The sequence below is a fragment of the Onychomys torridus genome, chromosome X (assembly GCF_903995425.1).
Source record: "Onychomys torridus chromosome X, mOncTor1.1, whole genome shotgun sequence".
NCBI classification, from domain to species: Eukaryota; Metazoa; Chordata; class Mammalia; order Rodentia; family Cricetidae; genus Onychomys; species Onychomys torridus.
In genome coordinates, this window is record NC_050466.1 from 85,704,234 (window position 1) to 85,723,868 (window position 19,635).

Consider the following 19,635-nt stretch of genomic DNA (forward strand, 5'->3'; position numbering starts at 1 on the left):
AAAACAGCAGCAGGACTACATCACCACAGGATCAGGCCTGAGCTTTTGTGCATGGACAGGCTAGAAGTGAAATACTGAGTTTTTCCAAGAAGGGAGAAAAAAGTATAACAAAAATAAAGTGGAACTATGAGAATGATGGAGAAGGATCTTGAGGGAGCCGAGCCTCACCTACTGTAGCTTTTAGAAATTGAGAGAAATTGCTCCAATGAGACATTTGCCTTGCTATGCTTCTCAGGTGAAGTACTTACTTACCAGTGGAATATCCCAGAAAGATCTGGTCCTGGGCCCAGTGACTCTGCTTGTGTTTCCTGGATTTATTATTCTGCAGTGGATCCCATCAAGGTAAAGAAAAAAAAATTGAATATTGAAAGATCCCAGAAAAGAGCAAACTACCTGGTAAAATTATGACAAAAGATGTAGTTAAACAAACAAACAAACAAAAACAAGGAAAAAACCAACCAACCAACAGCTCTGTAATACCTGGGGTTTGGGGAAATTTCCATAATGCTTGCCTTATTTTAATAGTCAAGAAGAGGGATGAAGGTAGTGTGTGACATCAGATACTTGTCATGAGGATTTTCTTTTTTGTCTCATCTTTTTTTTTTTTTTTTAATCTGTAAAGCAGTAGATTCTCATATTTAAAAAAAATGGGGATAGTTGCCATGAAATGAGGGGCCTAGTCACAAATTTGGCTCCAGAGTGACTTTGGAATAACTATATTAAAGTTATGTTGCCTCTGTTTCCTAATCTGGAAAATGAATTTTGTCTATCTAGCCAGTTAATCACAAGTCATCAGCAATATATTGTGCCTGCTCTATTATGTGTATTTTTCTTGTTGTTATGGATGATACAAATATAAGATATCTTCCCACTTTCAAAGTGTATGGTCCAATTGAGCAAAGGGGAATTAGAGAAGGTATCAGAAAGGAAGCTACCTGTAATCTGGGCTTAGAAATCTGAAGGAGAGTGTGCTATAGATAAGGAATATGTTGGAAGGAGGGCACTTCAGGCATAGGAAACTCCTTAAAAAGGCATTAGGTTGGTATATTTAAAAATTAATGAATAATTCAATCTAGCTAAAGCATAAGTTATACATCACATCTCAACTGTGTCTTAAATGATTGCTAGGATGAATTTAGATATCAGAATAGCATACTTATGAATATAAAGCATTTATGATGAAGTGCTAAGGGGCTTAGAGTGTGCTTATTTGTGACTCAACTCTCTATAGAGTACTCTCATTCAGGAGTAACCTCATGTCTTTCTCCCTTCATCAGGACATGTATAGTGGCCTGGTGGGACCCTTAGTTGTTTGTCGAAAGGGCATCTTGGGACCCCATGGAGGTCGGAATGATATGGACCGGGAATTTGCCTTGCTGTTTTTGATCTTTGATGAGAACCAATCTTGGTATCTGGAGGAGAATATTGCAATTTATGGGCCCAGAGAGACACACCGTATTAACCCACAGGATGCAACTTTCTTGGAGAGCAATAAAATGCATGGTCTGTAGAAAAGAAGCTACTCCTATTTCAAAGTAGTCTGTACTGTTTTCATGAGATGATCTGCAAGGTTCATCTCTATCTATGGATACACAATTCTGGAATAGATGAGAAAGTAGGACAGTGGATTAGCAATGACTAGAAATGATTAGAGAAAAGCCTTTCCTATTATTCTACACATATATTAGCAAAACAGATACATGGTACATATTAGATGAGGTGCCCAGAAAGAAGGAAGCTAATTCTTTAAAGTGATCATCATGACACAAGCAAATTTTTAACATACTAGATAAGGGAAGATGGACATTTATAGCCCTCTATATGCATAATTAGCCACCTGGTAAGTGCCCTTCTGTTTCAAAATTCTGAGTTTGTTTTCCTCTCAAAAACATGATATTTAATCACCAGTTTAAATTCTGGATCTGTTTTGTCAAAATGGACAAATGAAGGAGAACTTGTCATTTTTTATTACTTTTAAGCAAAATTTGAATTTACATGGAGTAGTTAGAGAAGATAGTCATAGAGAATAGCACACTGAACTTATGTTACATACAATGAAGAACTTTTCGGCTCTTGAATGGATCTGGGGTGGGAGAACTGTATCATCAAAGCCTTTTTTGCTCTAGCTATCTGGTAGCTTTTCACAAAAAAGAGAGAGTCACAAATAAGAGGGAGGGCTTAAGTGCAGAGGAATGTATGAAGTGATCTCCCCCTAGCACTTCTCGCCCAAGATTTCTTTGATCTGAAAGTGAGGTGCAGCTTTGATAATGACTCTAATGGAACTCAAAAGTAGTATCCCATTGTCCTACAGATTTTATCTATTTCCCCTTGATGGAAAGATGAGTGATTCACACTAGAACAGATGATTCACAACTTTACAAAGTGAACTTTTTTAGTTTCTGTCAAATCAAGGAAATAAAATGGGCTAGAACAAAGAGGAAATAAGGGCACAGTTAGGTCCTCCCAATTCAGGACTTGGCTAATGCCCACTTTCGCCTACTCAGGTGTCCATTTATCCAAACTTCAGATATTACTCTACCTAGGTAGCTAGATAGCAGGTATCTTTGGACATATTCTGAGCACTAGTACTATAAATACAAATAAAAATAATGTTGTAGTCAAGAGGACAAGAAAAATAATATTCTAACTCCTCCTCTACTTTTTTGAACCAACTGAGAAAAATAAATGGTTAAGACAAAATATGAGCCTTATTACTGAGAATGCTAATTAGAAAACTGAATTTCATTTTATAACTAAATATGATTGCTGATACTTTCCTGGCAACAGATAGGTTTTCTAAATTGTCATTGACATCAATGGACAACAAAATTTCTCTACATTTAAGAGAGGCAGGATCTTACCAGAACCAATTAGTGAACCAATTTGCACCCTTTTCTATGATCAAAGAGATAATATATCTAGAAGTGGCTGAGCAATTTTGGTTCCTTTTTTTTAACCAAATCCATAATTTGATGTTGGTAGACACAGAGCAATACTGTAGCTGTTCCTTCCATTATTTCCCTCTTGAAGAGTAGAGTAGAAATTACCTCTCATGTGTGAGAAATGAGATGTGGGAGGAAATTGGTTTGGGTAAAATCCTACCAATATGAGTTGATGTAACAATGAATATCAGTGTCTTTGTCACATAGAAGAGAATGTGGTCATCAAAACAATGTATATTGTAGTCTGATTATCTGCTTGCAGTTCTGCAAATAAATAAATAATAAATAAATTTATTTCCTACTAAGACAAGTTGGCAGCATAAGCTTTCACACCTTAAAAGATAAATAAACCTGGAAGACAGATTTTTGAGAGTTCTAATGAATCATGCTGATGAGTACTAGAGGAGTTCAAAGGACAAAGGTGGTATAAGAAATTGAGGTTACATAGAGCAGCTTAGGAAATCAGAAAAGTTTTCTTAAGGAGGTGAAATTTTAAAGAGAAATAATGAGGAAGCAGTATTTATAAGAGGGAAACTCAGAAACCTAAGGACCCAGATAACATGTCTAGACCAAGTGAATGACGGTGAAAGAAAAGAACCTCACTAATTGAAATCAAAGCTGTTGGTAGTAGGAGATGAATCTGAGAAGGTGGTGTGGAGGTATATTTTGGATGAACTTATTAGTTGAGCTATAGAACCATGGAGTTGTTGTTTGGGAAAGGGAGGAGCCCTTAATGTTTTTAACTTTAGAATAATATGGTCAGTATAATTGCTTGGAGAGAACTCTGAAATCTTTATTGTGGAAAATACATTGAAGAGAGAGATGTAGAAAATTAGTAGTCTATTGCTATCATCAGAAATGATAGGAAATAGACATAGGGCAAAATGTAAATAAAGGAAAAGATTCAAGACATTTTCTTCTTTTATAGCCATCAACGGGAAACTCTACGCCAATCTCAGGGGTCTTACTGTATACCAAGGAGAAAGAATAGCCTGGTACATGCTAGCCATGGGCCAAGATACTGACATTCACACTGTACACTTCCATGCAGAGAGTTTTCTCTACCAGGTGAGCTGAAATATGGTTGAGCCCCATAGGAGTGTTTAAAACAATGCCTTGAGAGTCAATGGCAAGGAATAAGGTTAAGTTAAGGAATAATAATAATAATAAGTTAAGGAATATGAAGGTCTATGATATGGAACATCTAGTAGAGGATTCTGCTCAATTGTGTATCCCAACAGTAGTCACTTCCAGTCTTTAGCTTTTCCTTCTGATAACTAAGAGACTGTCTCATTTAAAAAGTAAGTAGATGGAAGGTACCAGTGTCACTGTATGTGAGCCAAAGACTTTAGACTCAATGAACAATGATCTTAAGAGCAAAGAATTTCAAATGTTCTTAAAATCTCTAAAAGTCTTTAATCCATCATAACAAGAGTTTAAGTTCAGGAGCTACATAGAACAATTTGTGATTATGAAAATGTTTTAATCTTAGAGCACAGAATTAGAGGCATCATTGTAGACTTAGAGATCTAGAACTATTTTGATCAGGGTCTTGGTAAAAAGGAGAAACTAAACTGAATTCACTTCTAAAGGAAACATGTGGATCCTTCTTAGAGATCAGAACTTAATCCAGACTTTCCAGATTTTAGCTTATGGAAATTTTCAGAGAAACTAGGTTTGGACCCTCTAAAAGAACTGGTAACCTCTTTCATCTGTGGCACATGATGGAAAAGTAGAAGGAGGAAAATGCTGTGTTGTTTTAGTTTACATGACTGGGTTCTAGGAGAGAGAAATAAAATGGACCTTTGAAGTTTCTTGTTGGTACAGACATTTTGGAGTCTTAAGAACTTTATCTTTTAGTTAATCCTTAGCATCATAGTCTTTTAGTTTCTGTAAGCTGTAAGTTGGTTCCTATAATTTTTAGTTCTTCTCCCCATCATTTTTTCTTGCAGAATGGACACAGTTACCGGGCAGATGTTGTGGATCTCTTCCCAGGGACATTTGAGGTTGTGGAGATGGTAGCCAGCAACCCTGGGACATGGCTGATGCACTGCCACGTGACTGACCATGTTCATGCTGGCATGGAGACCATCTTTACTGTCTTGTCTCACAAAGGTAAGACTCAAGCCCCTCAAGTGTGTTATTTTCTCATCTTTTGTCTAGCCTGCAGAAACCATGTGATAGTAAGGAACCACTTGAACTTCCCCCTACAGGTCCAGAAGAAACAGGATTTATCATAGAGCAGGGCCCATTTAGGCATTTCCGCAAGCGGCATTTCTCATTCTCCCCTGCAAATGTAATAAGCTCACATGTGTTGGCCTAGCCTGAAACTGGGAGGGCTTTTTTCTAGTGTAGGTTTACCACCCTTTGACAAAAAAAAATAGTTTGTTTATTTACAAATTCATCATTTAGTGTCTAATAGAAGTACTATATCAAGGAAATTCTTAATGAATCGATGTGGTCATTGTCAATAGAGATAAGTGTGTGGGGCTGGGAAGATGGCTGAGTGGGCAACAGTGTTTGCAAGCAAGCATGAGAACCTAAATTTACAGTCATTTAAAAGAAGTTGAGTGTGACCAAAATACCTGTAACCCAAGTGCTGCAGGGAGCTTACTAGCTTAGCCAAACAGTAAGTAAGGTCTAAGTTCAGTGGGAGACTGTCAATGAAGCAAAGATTTTGAATGCATGGGCATGAGCACACATACCTGCACAAACACATGTGAGCATATATACAACACAACACATCACACACAGACACAGACACACACAGACACAGACATGCTCACTGATTTACACCCCCAGATCATAGTGAGTCCTTTGCTAAAGAGAAGAAAATAATTCTAGTGAATATTCTAATCATGGCTTTGTGAATGACAGTTCTGCAGAATTAGCTCTGTCTAAGTGAAATGTCAAGTGTCTCTTTTCTTCTACATGAACTATGGCCAGCCACCAGCACTATGTCCCTTCTAAGAAGCTTTTTGGATCAATGCATATTTCTTTACTTTGTTTTTATTTTTGCGATTATCATATAATTATAGCATTTCTCCCTTCCTTTTCCTCTCTCCAAACCCTTGCATATAGTCCCCCTTGCTCTTTTTCAAAGTCACAAACCTCTTTTCCATTAATTATTTATTGATTGCATGTATGCATATCGCTATCTATCATCTATCTATCTATGTATCTATGTATATTTTCCTAATTATAACCAACTCAGTCCATATAATGTTACTTGTATGGATATTTTTAAAGTTTTTTTCATATATCATACTGCTTTGGAAAATAATGGTATTAGAGTAAGTATTTTGAGATTGGCAGCCCCTGACTCTATCAAAAGACATGGAGAAGGAAGTTACCTTTGACTATTCAAACAGACTTAGCAAACTAGAGTACGGAATACAACTCTGTTCTTAACTTAATGGAAGAAGACAAAATGATAGCACATATGATTTCTCCTGTCATTAAAGAGTTTTTCTCTGACAAATCGTAATGCTAGCATATTGCTTCTATTGCTTTTACTTATTACTGTGGTACAATTCCCCAGAAACCAGACTTCATTTTTCTATCAGTCCACAGACCGAAGACATACCATGAAGGTGCTATAGATTCAAGAAAATAGGCTCTATTCTTTCATTATAAGTTATCCTCATATACGAGCCATTCAAAATATGAGAACATCTCAATATGTATCATCAGAGTACCTCAAATTACCCTTTGAGGAGATCCAACCCATACCTCTTAACCTGTTTACAGTTTTGTTTCTTTTCTTTCTTTCTTTTCTTTTTTTTGTTTTTTTGTTTTTTTTGTTTTTTTTTGAGACAGTGTTTCTCTGTGTAGCTTTGCACCTTTCCTGGAACTCACTTGGTGGTAGCCCAGGCTGGCCTTGAACTCACAGAGATCTGCCTGCCTCTGCCTCCCAAGTGCTGGGATTAAAGGCGTGCGCCACCACCGCCCAGCCAGTTTTGTTTCTTTATTCAATATGAATGATCCCATTTTGCTCTGACTCTACATATGCTAACAGTGCAATCAGAAGATAGAGTTAAAGAAAGATAAAGAGAGAAAGCCTAACTTTTTTTTCTTTTAAGATTTTTATTTTAATTATTTAGAACAAATTTTTAGATTTAAGTATATTCTGACCATATTCTTCCCCTTCCCCAAAGTCCTTCCAGATTTCCTCCCTCTCTCTACCCACTCAAATTTAAGTTCTTTTTCAAAAAAGCAAATAAAAAACCCAAACAAGAACACCCTCCCCAAAACAAGAAAGCAAAATAAAAGGAAAACCAAATAGAAAAATAAGCAACAAAATTCCACCAATCTGTAACCAAATAAAAGCACACACACACACACACACACACACACACACACACACACACACTGAAGTACATTACTCCTGAACATGAGGCCTGCCCTGGACTGGTTGATATACCCAGTGTCACTTCATTAGAGAAAATTGATTTTCCCTCTCAGCATGTGTAAAGGAGTGTTCAGTTGTTAACCTATACCCTAGTGGCTAGGTTCCCAATTCATTCCTTCATTCATTTTTTAAAAGATATAACAAAATAAAATATAAAACAAAAATTGTCACATCAAAAATTTACAAGACAAACCAATAGAAAGAAAAGAACCCAAAAGGCACTAGAATTGTACCCTCAGGAATTCTATAAGAACACTAAACTAAGAGCTATAATATATATGCAGAGGACCTGGTGCAGACCCATGTAGGCCCTGTACATGCTGCCTTAATTTTTTTTGGTTCATATAAGCTTTGCTCATGTTGATTTCGATGCTCTTGTTCTCTTTGTGGCCTCCATCCTTACTGGCTCTTATACTCTTTCTGCTGCCTCTTCCTTGGGGTTGCCTGAGCTCTAAGCTGAGAGGTATTTGATAGAGATTTCCCATTTAGAGCTGATTGTTCTCAGATCTCTCATACTCTTAATGTCTGGCTGTGCTTCTTTATATTTGTTCCCAAATGCTGTTGGAGAAAACTTCTCTGATGATGGCTGGGCAAGGCATTGATCTATGAATATGGCTGAATGTCATTAGGAGTCATTTAATCACTATGCTTTCTGATGTTGTTGTTTTCCTCTTGTAGACCAGTATTATTTAGTTTTCAGCTAGGTCACTGGACCATCTAGTCTTTGGTTCTTAGCCACCTAGGTAGTACTAGGTATGGGTTCCATGTCATGGAATGGACCTTAAGTTAAATCAGTTATGGTTGGTTACTCCCACAAGTTTTGTGCCACCATTGCACTATCATATCTTGCAGGCATGATACTATTATAGATCAAAGGGTTTGTAGATTACTTGGTGTTATGTTTCTCTTTTGAGAGCATGCAGAGTACATTTCTATACCAAAGAAGCTAGAACTTAGAGGTGGAGGCTTGTATGTGGGCACCAGAGTAACTTCTCCATGTTCAGTGAGTTGTGCAGGGGTCTTTTTCTTAGTTTGTGGCAAGCAATGTATAGTCTTGTCAATAGCCTGAGTTGTTTGGGCCTTCCCATTGGGCCCTTTTGGTCAACAACTCAATTAGATGTACACCAATCCTGGTACAGGAAGCTTTGTTTGGTGACGAGAGATGGCCAGTTGGGACTGTGCCTCCTTGTTATTTGGCTATTTCATTTAGATCACCTTCATATATGTATTTTAAGAAGTTTCCACTGTATTAGGCTCTTATACTACCTCTCAAATGTCACTTAATTTTAGCTGTTTTTATCTATTCTACTTCCCTTTCCTAATGAGATATAATTGCTTGCACCTACCTTGTTTGGGTCTGCAGATTGTACTTTGGTTATCATTAACTTTACAATTAATATCCACACATAAATGGATATTACCATGTTTGTCATTCTGGGCCTGGGTTACCTTACTTAGGATGATTTTTTTTCCTAGTTCCATTCATTTGCTCTCAAATTTCATGATGTACTTTTTTTTAAAACAGATGAGTAATACTCCATTGTGTAAATGTACCACATTTTCTTTACCCATTCTTCTGTTGAGGGACCTCTAGGTTGTTTCCAGTTTCTTGGATAAAGTTCACAATGAAGCTATGAGGCATATGAGCCACATCTAAAAAGGAAGGATGAATACAATACTGGAGGAAGAGAATCTTTGTATTGTGATATGAGAGAAGACAGAAAAAAGAGGATCAGTGTTTAGGTTTAGAAGGAGATCTTGGCAAACAGGTTTTCTGCCTTATCTTCTCTTGATTCCTCTGTGATGTAGCTTATAGAGTCATCTGCTGAGGGGGAACTATTTGAGGAAATTGGGAGAAGGGTTAGGATAGCTATTTTGGAGTGAGAAATAAAGTCATTATTGTCTTATAGCATTGCAGGCTTAGTTAAAATTAGACACAGAGAATCCAAATTTTTACATGTGTATTTTTTCTTGTGTTATTCAACATATTGGGTAAAATACAAGGCAAGTATAGTTTCTGTGATTCCATATGTGAGTGTTTGAAGTTATGGACTGTGGATTCTAATCTGGTCATTAGTGGAAAAGAAGATATGGATGAAATGGGTAGGTCAGGGAAGTCAAATGGTTTAGGAATAAAATGTTTAACAAGAGGGAGAATAACAGGATTTTTGCTAGCAAAAGAATAAGAATTAAAAAGAGATATTTCTACTAGATTTTGGATTTCTGTGGTGGTGCAGGTCTGGATGAGAAATTCAGTATGACCATGATTGACCATGAGTGGTAAAACTGGAGTGAATATACAAGAAACTAGAATGAAAGTGTCCATTCCTGGGATGGGAATTGAGAAAGACTATACCAATAACCAAAGACTTCCATGGATGAAAAGAACTACTAGATAAGAGTAACAAGAAAGGGTTTTTGTTTGCCTAGATAGTTAATGTGGTCCCCAAAAGAAATCCTTCTTTACTAAAGCGAGATAAACAATTTTTAAATAACACATGCCTCAGAAATTAGCTCAGCTTCATTGAAGGAAGAAAGGAAGAATTATTTTGAGACAGGATTGAATGTGTAGAGCAGTACATTTGACAGAGAGCAGGGGCTTTCTGAAGGGATAGTAGGAAATGGTGGAGGAAAAAATCATACAATATTCAATGGGGATAGAGAAAGGGAGAAGAAACATAGAAATAAAGGCAGGTGAGCAAGTTATATTTTTGCTTCTGAGGTCTATGCACTTGCCCTTGTTTCCTGTGACCACCGAAAATCAAATTAACATTTTAACATTGGTTTTTAACTGATGAAATGTCTTACTTGACAATTTCATGCATGCCTGTTAATGTATTCTGCTTACTTTCTCTCCCTTTAACTACCTCAACCAGTCCCTTTCTCAGATTCATAAACTTTTATGTTGGTTTTGTGACATTCAGTTTAATCAGAGCCATCTGTCTGACCATTGGATTGGAACTATTTGTTGGAGCCTGGTGAGATCACCAGTGGGTACTTAACTGAAGGCAATGGTCCTCTCTCTCCCTAAATCTATCTGTAGCAAAGTCCAGCTATGAGCAATAGAGACCACTGAGCTACTTCTCCATCTATGCTTAACTGTTGACAATGTTATTCTTGTATGGATCCATGACAGGTATCCACACCTGCTTTGAGTTTGTGATTACAGGGGCTTTGTCTTGATCAGGAGATAACATTTTTGCAGCCCTTCTCCATATCTTCCATGTCTTACATTCTTTGTGACATTTCTTCCACAGTATTGCTGAAGCCATACAGTTGTAGTTGGAGAGCTTCTCTCCAGGTGCCACCAAGCCCTGTTAGTCCAACAAGCCACTTGTAAAATAAACACACAAACATTTATATTATTTAAACTGCTTGGCCATTAGCTCAGGCCTACCATTGTCTAGCTCTTACTCTTATATTTAGCCCATTTTTATTAATCTGTATTTTGCCATGTGGCTCGTGGCTTACCATTACCTTACATCTTTCTTGTCATGGTGGCGGCTGGCGGTGTCTCCACCCAGGCTTCCACTTACAGAATTCTCTTCTCTCTTGTCCTGCCTATACTTCCTGCCTTGCCACTGGCCAAACAGCATTTCATTTATACAGAGCTATATCCACAGCACTTCCACTTTTCTTTTTTTTTTTTTTAAAGGAAGGTTTTAACTTTTACATAGTAAAATTACATATAACAAAACAATTATCAAGTAAGAATTATAGTTACAATATCTAGTCTATTTGTTTTGGCAAAATTAAACAAAATATTCTATCTATCCTATATTTATGAGTCTAAGGTTTTATATCTATCTTTTATCATAACTGAGGAAATTATAATTATCTAGTCTTCAACCACATCAAAGACCTCAGAAGGATATAATATTGTCTGAGAAACGGGAGAAGGATGCAAGCAACTTTCGGGAGTCTTGCAGGGTAGACAGAGACAGCTGGCAGCCTGGACAGTCACCTAATGTTCCTTTGTAAAGTTGGGGCATTAGTCTTCAGCCCACAGGGCTAGAGTCTCTTGGTCACATTTTTCAGTGTCCTGTGGAATGTCTGGCAGTTTCCTCTGCGAAGCAGGAACCTGAAGGACCATTTTGTGAAGCAAAGTTCAGTGGTCACCTTTCTTTGGGTCCTGCATGTCCAGTTGATCAAGCAGTCCAGGCAAGAACAGTTTCTTGCCCAAATGGCTATTTTTGCCAAGGTGAAGATAAACTCCATATGAAGTGTCTTCAATGCCCATCCTCCTTTCTGAAGTAAATCGGTGCTGCCAGGAGCAGACATGTCTCACTGTCCAGAAAGTCTAAATTTTAAAAATATTTTAAATGCCATATTCTGTAGGTCTTTGAAGATTACCTATCTATCTGAAATATTTCTGTGTATATCTAGAAGACTTAACTAACATGGCTGTGAATATGATTATCATAGATGACTAATTATTAATCTATTTCTAATTATTCATTACAATTTTAAATGAGCTGTACAAACATAATACCTTAAACAAGAGTAGAAATATACACACAGTATAACAAAATTAACTTTAAGTTTGTATCAATAGACTAAGATCTATACCAATGTAAAACATTAACAAGTTGTTGCTCTTTAGAAGTAAGTTCCTTAATCTACCCTTTCATCCTATTATATCTATATCATATCACCTTTTCTTCTTTAGAAAGAGATCACATTTATAATCAACCTGTTTGAAATAAAAATATTGTTTTTTTTTCTGTTCCACACCAGAGGGCTCTTTTGATTTGAGACACAAAAATCTCTTAACCTTTTCTTTTAGCAATATGTCTGGGTTTAGAGAAGGAGTGAGCCAATTCCATCTCCAAAGCCAGGTTGATAATTTTGGGAAATTGGGTGTAGTTTTTTTACTACTTCCTGCTGGAGGGGGGCGCTGTAGCTTATGGGGACATAAAGAAAATTTTAGGATTATGGAGTAGTCCATGAGGGTAAACCTCTGAGCCAGTTGCCTTGAAACCATTCTGGATGTTGGATCATCTGGGCTGTGGTGTCATTGGAGACCTTTCAGGTGGTCTTGGCTGATCAAACCTGATGTATCTTAATCTAGAACAAATCTACAGCCTCTGGCTTTCTGTGGAAACAAAAGCAGAGACTCTTTTCCAAAGCAACATATCCTTATATCCAAATTTTGAAGTCAAAGTACCTTTAAAATTTACATATTTGTTTAATTCAACAGCTTTTATGATCAAATCTTTTTCTGCAGTTAAAAATCCCAAGGACAACACAAACCAGATTCTCTGTGTAATATCCATCTTTGCAAAACTGAAACACCTCTGCGGCTGCTGGCTCCGCCCACCTCAGCTTCCCAAGGTGGTGGTGGTACAGTTTACCACCAACTCTGGGTCTGGAGCCATGTGTACCTTCAACTATCAGAAGCAGTTCTATCAAAGCAGCGCATAGCTCAGAACCTTTTTTTTTTTTAAACAAGCAAAGGCTAAATCCACCATGCAGCAGAGTAAAGTGCCACTTGTAGACTCCTCATTCCTGCCACACTGCAGGTCAGACACACATGCCAGGAACCCGCCATAGTAGCTCAAACCAGCGGGCTGCCACTAAGGTGAGAGAGACTACGAGGAAGCTGTTTTTAGCTCTATTTTAGAATCTTTTTTCTCAGGTTTTAGGTGGAAACTCTTGCCAACACGTTGGGCACCATTTGTAGTTGGCGATCTTCTTTCCAGGTGCCACCAAGCCCTGTTAGTCCAACAAGCCACTTGTAAAATAAACACACAAACATTTATATTATTTAAACTGCTTGGCCATTAGCTCAGGCCTACCATTGTCTAGCTCTTACTCTTATATTTAGCCCATTTTTATTAATCTATATTTTGCCACGTGGCTCGCAGCTTACCAGTACCTTACATCTTTCTTGTCATGGCAGCGGCTGGCAGTATCTCTCTGCCTCAGCCTTCACTTCCCAGAATTCTCTTCTTGCTTGTCCCGCCTATACTTCCTGCCTGGCCACTGGCCAAACAGCATTTTATTTGTACGGAGTGATATCCACAGCATACAGTGAATAGTATAAATGTGTTGTTTAGATCTGAGCACCTGTGCAGTGATAGACCTCTGCTTTCAACATTATTCATATGAAATAGTCTTCTTTCATTAAAGCTGAGAGTATCATATGTCTAAAAGGATAACTCTGTTTAGGAGGTGACTTGATGCTATGTTAATTTGATAAACAACAGTATTCTATACCCTCCATCACACAAGACCTATGATCTGCTCTACTATGGATTTTGACTAGATTTATAGTACCAGGCATGGATTCCCTTGTTCTCTTAGAGAAGGTATCAAATACAATCAGAAAGACCTTAATAATGTAGTAAATTCCAAGGAGAAATTGCTTCAAGTAATGTAAATATCCTATAGAAATTTTATAGATTGGTACAAAGAATAATAGGATCAACCTCTTGTATTTTCCCACAGAATATTTAAGTACTATGACTACCATTACCAAAGAAATTGGAAAAGGTATGTTGGATGATATATATACTGAGAAGTTACATGTGAAGTGTGTGTGTGTGTGTAATATGCGATACTTCTAGCATTTCTAGCATGACTAAACTTGAACACCATAATATAACACATTAAGATTTCTGTAAGATGTCAAAAGCCAATGAACTAGGATTTAGTTTATTCACCTTGTATCACACATAACCTTTGGAGCTTGGGAAAACAGCCACATAGAAAGCTGTATTATTAGCTCACAAACTATTTTATAAGGGAGAAGAAAATTCCAAATCCGGCTAGGTCAGACCTGAAAAAGTTATAGCAAAAACAAAGATTGCTACATGAATAATGTGAGACTAGAACAAATATCATATGTCCTTTAACAACTACTTTTATTCTTTTCTCTTTTCTCTATAGAATACCAAGGAATTGTAGCTTGGGAACAATTTGTTTCTCTTTGAGAAAATATTCTTTTCCTATGATGCATAGGTCAAAATTATTATTTCATTCTTTACTCCATTTGTGTCTTTTACCAGATTCACAAAGTTCTGTGAAGTACAAGGACTATTAGACCTGTGTGTGCCTGATATCCCTATACTTGGGAAGTGGAGCAGGAGAATCATAGGTTAAAGACAAGCCTAGGCCCCATATAAAAGGAATACTAAGGAATACCAGTTTACTCTGGAGATTTTCAGCTCTACTGAAAACCAGCTTCTCATTAGTAAAGTCCCTATGATCTACTTAAGTGTCTCATGAATTGTTAACCATGGACTGGGATGTATCCTGAAGAGGTTAGAGAAAGGTAATGTAAGGTTGAAAGGGCAGTGCTCAGATCACATTTCCTTCAACTCAAGTAACCTAATGTCATATAGTTATGTACATGTGTGTATGTATACATTTATCATTTGTTACATATGCATATATATAAACATATTTGTGCATGTGCATATGTATATATAATGTGTACACATTTTTATATACGTACATAAATATTATGTGTGCATTTTTCATAAAGTCTCACTTGAGGAAAATACTGTCAAAATATTTGGCCTAATAAAGCTCACTAATTTTCTAAATTAGGCATTTGTTCAGGGTCACAAGAAGAATAAATGCTAGAATGTAAACTCAGAACCAGAATGTTTTCCAGTTTCTATTTGAACTCATTACTTTGCATCTTCTTTCAGTTCTGTGAGAACATTCATTCATCCAATTATGCGTTCATCAAACAAGTGTCAATTACCAGGGGCACAAAAACAAATAAGATATAATTGCTACTTTCCAGTGCCTAAAAATGTAATGAGACACAGAAACAATAAGTGTAATGCTAGATGCTGTGCACAGAATGTGTAAATAGTAATACTATCTTATAATTATTGTATATTTGCTATTTACCAGGTGCCATGCTAAATATTCCATGCATATTATTAACTCATTTAAGTCTGATAATAATCCCCTTTGTTAGGCATGGTTATCATTATCTACATTTTATAAAAAGAGTAAACTAAGATTCATTTGGTCACTTAGCCCTAGGTCACAGACTAGATAAACCATAGGTTTAGAAAGAACACAGGCAATTTGGGACCCTAGAGGAAGGCACCATTAATTGTCCAAATGAATTGCAGCTATGTAACATGGAGCTACAAAGGAGATGGAAGTATTCAGGCAAAGTAAGAAGTCTGAACAAAGATGGAACCCATGGGGGTGCCATATTTTATGGGAAATAAAGATTGAGCTTCTGTGGTTGACTAATAGCAGATTAAGACTAGAAAGGTAGTTTAGACCCTGACTGAGACGGTGGAAATGTATAACTTAAAATTCTGAGCTTTGCCTTGTAGTTCAATTGAAGACAGTGGAATGTTTATATGACAGAAACTATCACAGTCATCAAAAAAGATCTACCTGATATTACTATTAACATGGTTCACAAAGATGGGAGTCCAGACAGCATGGCAGCAAGCTGTCACAGTCTACTGGTTAAAATGAATATGAATAATCTGCATTGACTTAATGTTCTTCATGAAGTTTCACTTATTTATCCTAGTTCTACCCTCTGAGTCCATGCAGACCAAGTCTAATTATTTTTTCTATAGCATTTTAAGTATTCTCCAGTGACTCTTAGGTCTTTCTATGGGCAAACAGAATAGGTACATCACTGATTTTCAAGGAGAGCTTCTAGCTGTGATATTATAATTATCTGATTATAAATGTGAAATCTGTCTTCATCAGCTGGTTTGAAGAATGGGGACAGCTATTCTGTCCTATTTTCATGGAATTGTTTTTCTAGATGTCTGTAGAAGGTAACCTCATATATGTGTATCCCTTTCCTCTTCCTTCATTTCAGCAGTGATCCTAACAGACATTGGAGGGGGCAATGTGAAGATGCTGGGCATGAAGATCCCCATAAAGGATGCTGAGATTCTGTCTTCTGTTTTGATTGCCATGTGTGTAATTCTGCTTCTTGTTGCTCTGGCTCTTGGTGGTGTAGTCTGGCACCAACATCGACAAAGAAAGCTTCGACGCAACAGGAGGTCCATTCTTGATGATAGCTTCAAGCTTCTGTCTCTCAAGCAGTAATAGAAAATACATCTGGATTGTAGCCCATGCTCCCAGGAAGCCGTGTGCTAGCAGCAAACTCTTTTGTAAAGGGGTAGGGGTAGTAGAGAGGCAGAGAATGGAATCAAAATTATCTGGCTATTTCTTTATTTATTTACATGGAAATCATATGCTCTCATTTTTTCTTTATTTTCCTTGCAACCTGAGGCAGTCAGGATTAGGTAAATTCTTTTGTATACAAATTTTACCAGCTAGAGTATGTTACCCTTCACTACTGGAAAGTACAGAAATTCCTAGAACATAATTGTTCTCACAGAATTGATACCAATAAAAAGGTACCTAATTAGGTTTCTATTTCCCGGACCTAACAAGACAAGTACACTTTTAATTGTGGCCAAATGATCAGCCACAAAGTTAACCCACAACTAAATAAAGGACCAAGGACATAGGCATGCTGGAAAATGAAAGGTAGGGTGGGGAGTGGGAATCCAAATTACACTTTAATTATCTTTGGCAATGGATTATTTAGGAGAAGTAAATGAAAGGGTTGTGGTTGTCATGAGTACCTACAACCTCTGGAACCAGAAACACCTGTAAAACAGTCCTTCAGGTTTCTACACAGTGGTACTGTAGGGAATTTTGAATGTTTGCTCAATGTTTGAGGTAGCAAATCTTGTCCACTGAAGTACTTATTGAGAGACTGGAACACTGAATTTGATGATTTTAATGATTCCCATGGCAACTGGGAGGTGAAATTACATTTTAAACAAAAGAATTTCAGTGATCTGGGGAGGCATATTATAGATATATACACTTTGTCAAAGTAAGCCTCTATGTCAGTCAGAGTGGTAACATCCTAGAGGATAAGTTTTGTGGGTACTAAACATTTTTGGAATGTCAAGAAAAGTGGCCAGAGAAGGTACAGAGACAAGACTGATACCTGTCCACTGGGCAAAAAGAGGTAGGTACATGCGTGGTGATTTGGTAGGTGGGGGTGGGTACAAGGCTATGAATGGAATGTTTGCAATTTGTGAACCTCTTTATAGAACAGAATCCTTCCTTCCTTACCTTACAGCAATATCCCTTTGTTACCAGCATGTTTAATCCTCTCTGAAACTTTGATCAGAAAACACAGACCAAAAAATAGGAATGGGGTAAGACAGTCCATTCCCACTCTAGTTTCCACATGGCAAATGGAGAACAGAAGGGCATCATGGAGAGTCATGATAATAGCAATGGTATGGGAATATAGCATAGTGGTAAAGTGATTGCCTAATAAAAGAGTCCCTGGGTTGAAAAAAAGAGCACAAAGGAAACAATAGAAAACAAGGTAATAACAAAGGTGCACAGTGATCTTCTTACACATAGCAAATAATTCTAATTCCTGATTGGATTGGACTTGCCTTGGTTCATTAAAGTGGAGATTAAATGATTTTACTTAGGGTGACTCAGCTGCAAATTGAGTGGAGACTCAAATTTTCATCTCTTTGATTCCAAAAAGGTTCTATTCTCCCTTTGTCATGGAAACTTTTACTGTTCTTTGTCTTTCTTACCCACTTGATTTCAAATTGTGAGGTTGCCTAGCAACTTGTTTACTTAGTTAGCAACCCACAGAGTTGGTTTCCAGTTGCCATAGGATGTTGCAGGTTGGAGGCCAGAGATGAAAATAAAGACTAGAATAAGGCATTTTGTTCATCCATGGTCCGTGGCTTTCTGGAAAATTTCTGGAAATCCGGGAAAATAGATGTGGAGGAACATATTAATTACTCATTATCCTGTTATAGAAATAATATGCCTTCTGAGTGAGAAATCACTCTACACACTTAGAGATAAAGTAAAGGCTCTTCACCAAAGTGCACATGGCTGACTGTGGCTAATGTCCAAATAAGAGTCAGAAATGAATGGAAGATTTTACTAACTTATATATACCTTAGGCTTATGTATCCCACAAACACTATCATCCTAAAATCTTTTTCTCTACTGGCCCAAGGTTATACCTTGAATAATTTAAACAGTGAAGGGACTTCAAGTCTGGCCACTTAGGCAGATAGGAGATTTATATAGTACATATTGCCATAATTATTTTTAGGTATAGCAGTGTTATTCCTTTTTGAGTAGTTCTTACCCAGGGTCATCCTTTCTACATGACAGACTTGTGACAGAGCAATATGGTACAGAGGTTCCTCCATCTTGCATTCTTGTGGAAGCTGTTTTAGGTTTGACTAGAATTTAATCTCCTTGATGGAAAGCTCTGTGGAAAATTATCGAACTCTAGCAACCTGAATTCAAGATGCTCCAGCTAATTTATCTTGGCTTCTGTTAAACTGCTTGCTTGTGCAAACCTCCCCTTCCATCTAATTGCTTATCTTAGCTTCTGTGAAACTGCTTGCTTGTATAAAACCTCCCTCTGCAGCTGCTAAGCAAGATAGCAAGGTATGGTTTTGCCTTTAAAAACCCCTTACTCTAAATTTTCAGTGCTATACTTGGGTCCTAAATAACTGAGTTTAGTCCCAGCTGGCTGGAATAAAGATTTTCAACTGGACATAAACTGTCTGAGTAGTCTTCTCTGGTAGGCTCCCAGTAACAGATTTTTTTTTTCCTGATAGGAACATAGGAGACTTAATTGCAGACCAGAAATTAATAATGGCTATGATTCTATTCTGCTCCAACTCTAGCTATCCCTTAGAGGTATATCTTTGGTATAGGAATCAGGACCAGTCCTGGTGAATAAACATTCACATTCTAGCACCATAAGTTTTACTCATTCGTAATAGGCCTGGCGAGCATGCTGCTTATCTTTGAGGTGTTTTGTAACTAGTGCTACATAGGCAAAGTTTCACTTGTGTGACTTAATCTCTCCCAAGCAAATCTATTAGTAAGTTCTTTATAATAACAATTTTTATTACTTTGAGTTTCTTTTACAATTTACCACAATTCAAGTGTTAGTATTTAAGCCTTTGCAAACTGATAGATTAAGCAATAAAAGACAACCCCCATTTGGACTGTTGTTTATGTGGAGAATAATGAAAACTGACTCTATTTCAGGGAACCCAGTCAATTAATATTGATAACTTACATACAACTGGGAGGTCCTTAGTTTGTAGATGTGAGACTGAAAGATATAGGTAGTGCATGGTGCATTTTAAAATACTTTAAAGTTATTTTTTAATTATGTGTATGTGAGGGTGGGATGGATGGAGCACAACCAGAGGCATCAGATGCCCTGTAGCTGGAATTACAGATGGTTGCAAGACA

At 37.2% G+C, this 19,635-nt stretch overlaps 1 protein-coding gene across 5 annotated transcripts in view; it reads left to right on the plus strand.

The window, feature by feature from the left end:
• Positions 1-18,922, plus strand: part of Heph (hephaestin) — an 82,360-nt gene extending 63,438 nt beyond the window's left edge. For 3 of the 5 annotated variants that reach the window (XM_036174483.1, XM_036174484.1, XM_036174485.1), the window contains 6 exons: positions 236-342; positions 1,278-1,503; positions 3,871-4,010; positions 4,895-5,057; positions 13,804-13,848; positions 16,169-18,922. In XM_036174483.1, coding sequence (XP_036030376.1) covers positions 236-342; positions 1,278-1,503; positions 3,871-4,010; positions 4,895-5,057; positions 13,804-13,848; positions 16,169-16,401 — 914 coding nt within the window. In that variant the 3' untranslated portion in view covers positions 16,402-18,922. The remainder of the gene's footprint in view (positions 1-235; positions 343-1,277; positions 1,504-3,870; positions 4,011-4,894; positions 5,058-13,803; positions 13,849-16,168) is intronic. The other 2 variants (XM_036174486.1, XM_036174487.1) reach the window with 1 other exon arrangement.
• The last annotated feature ends 713 nt before the right edge of the window (positions 18,923-19,635 follow it).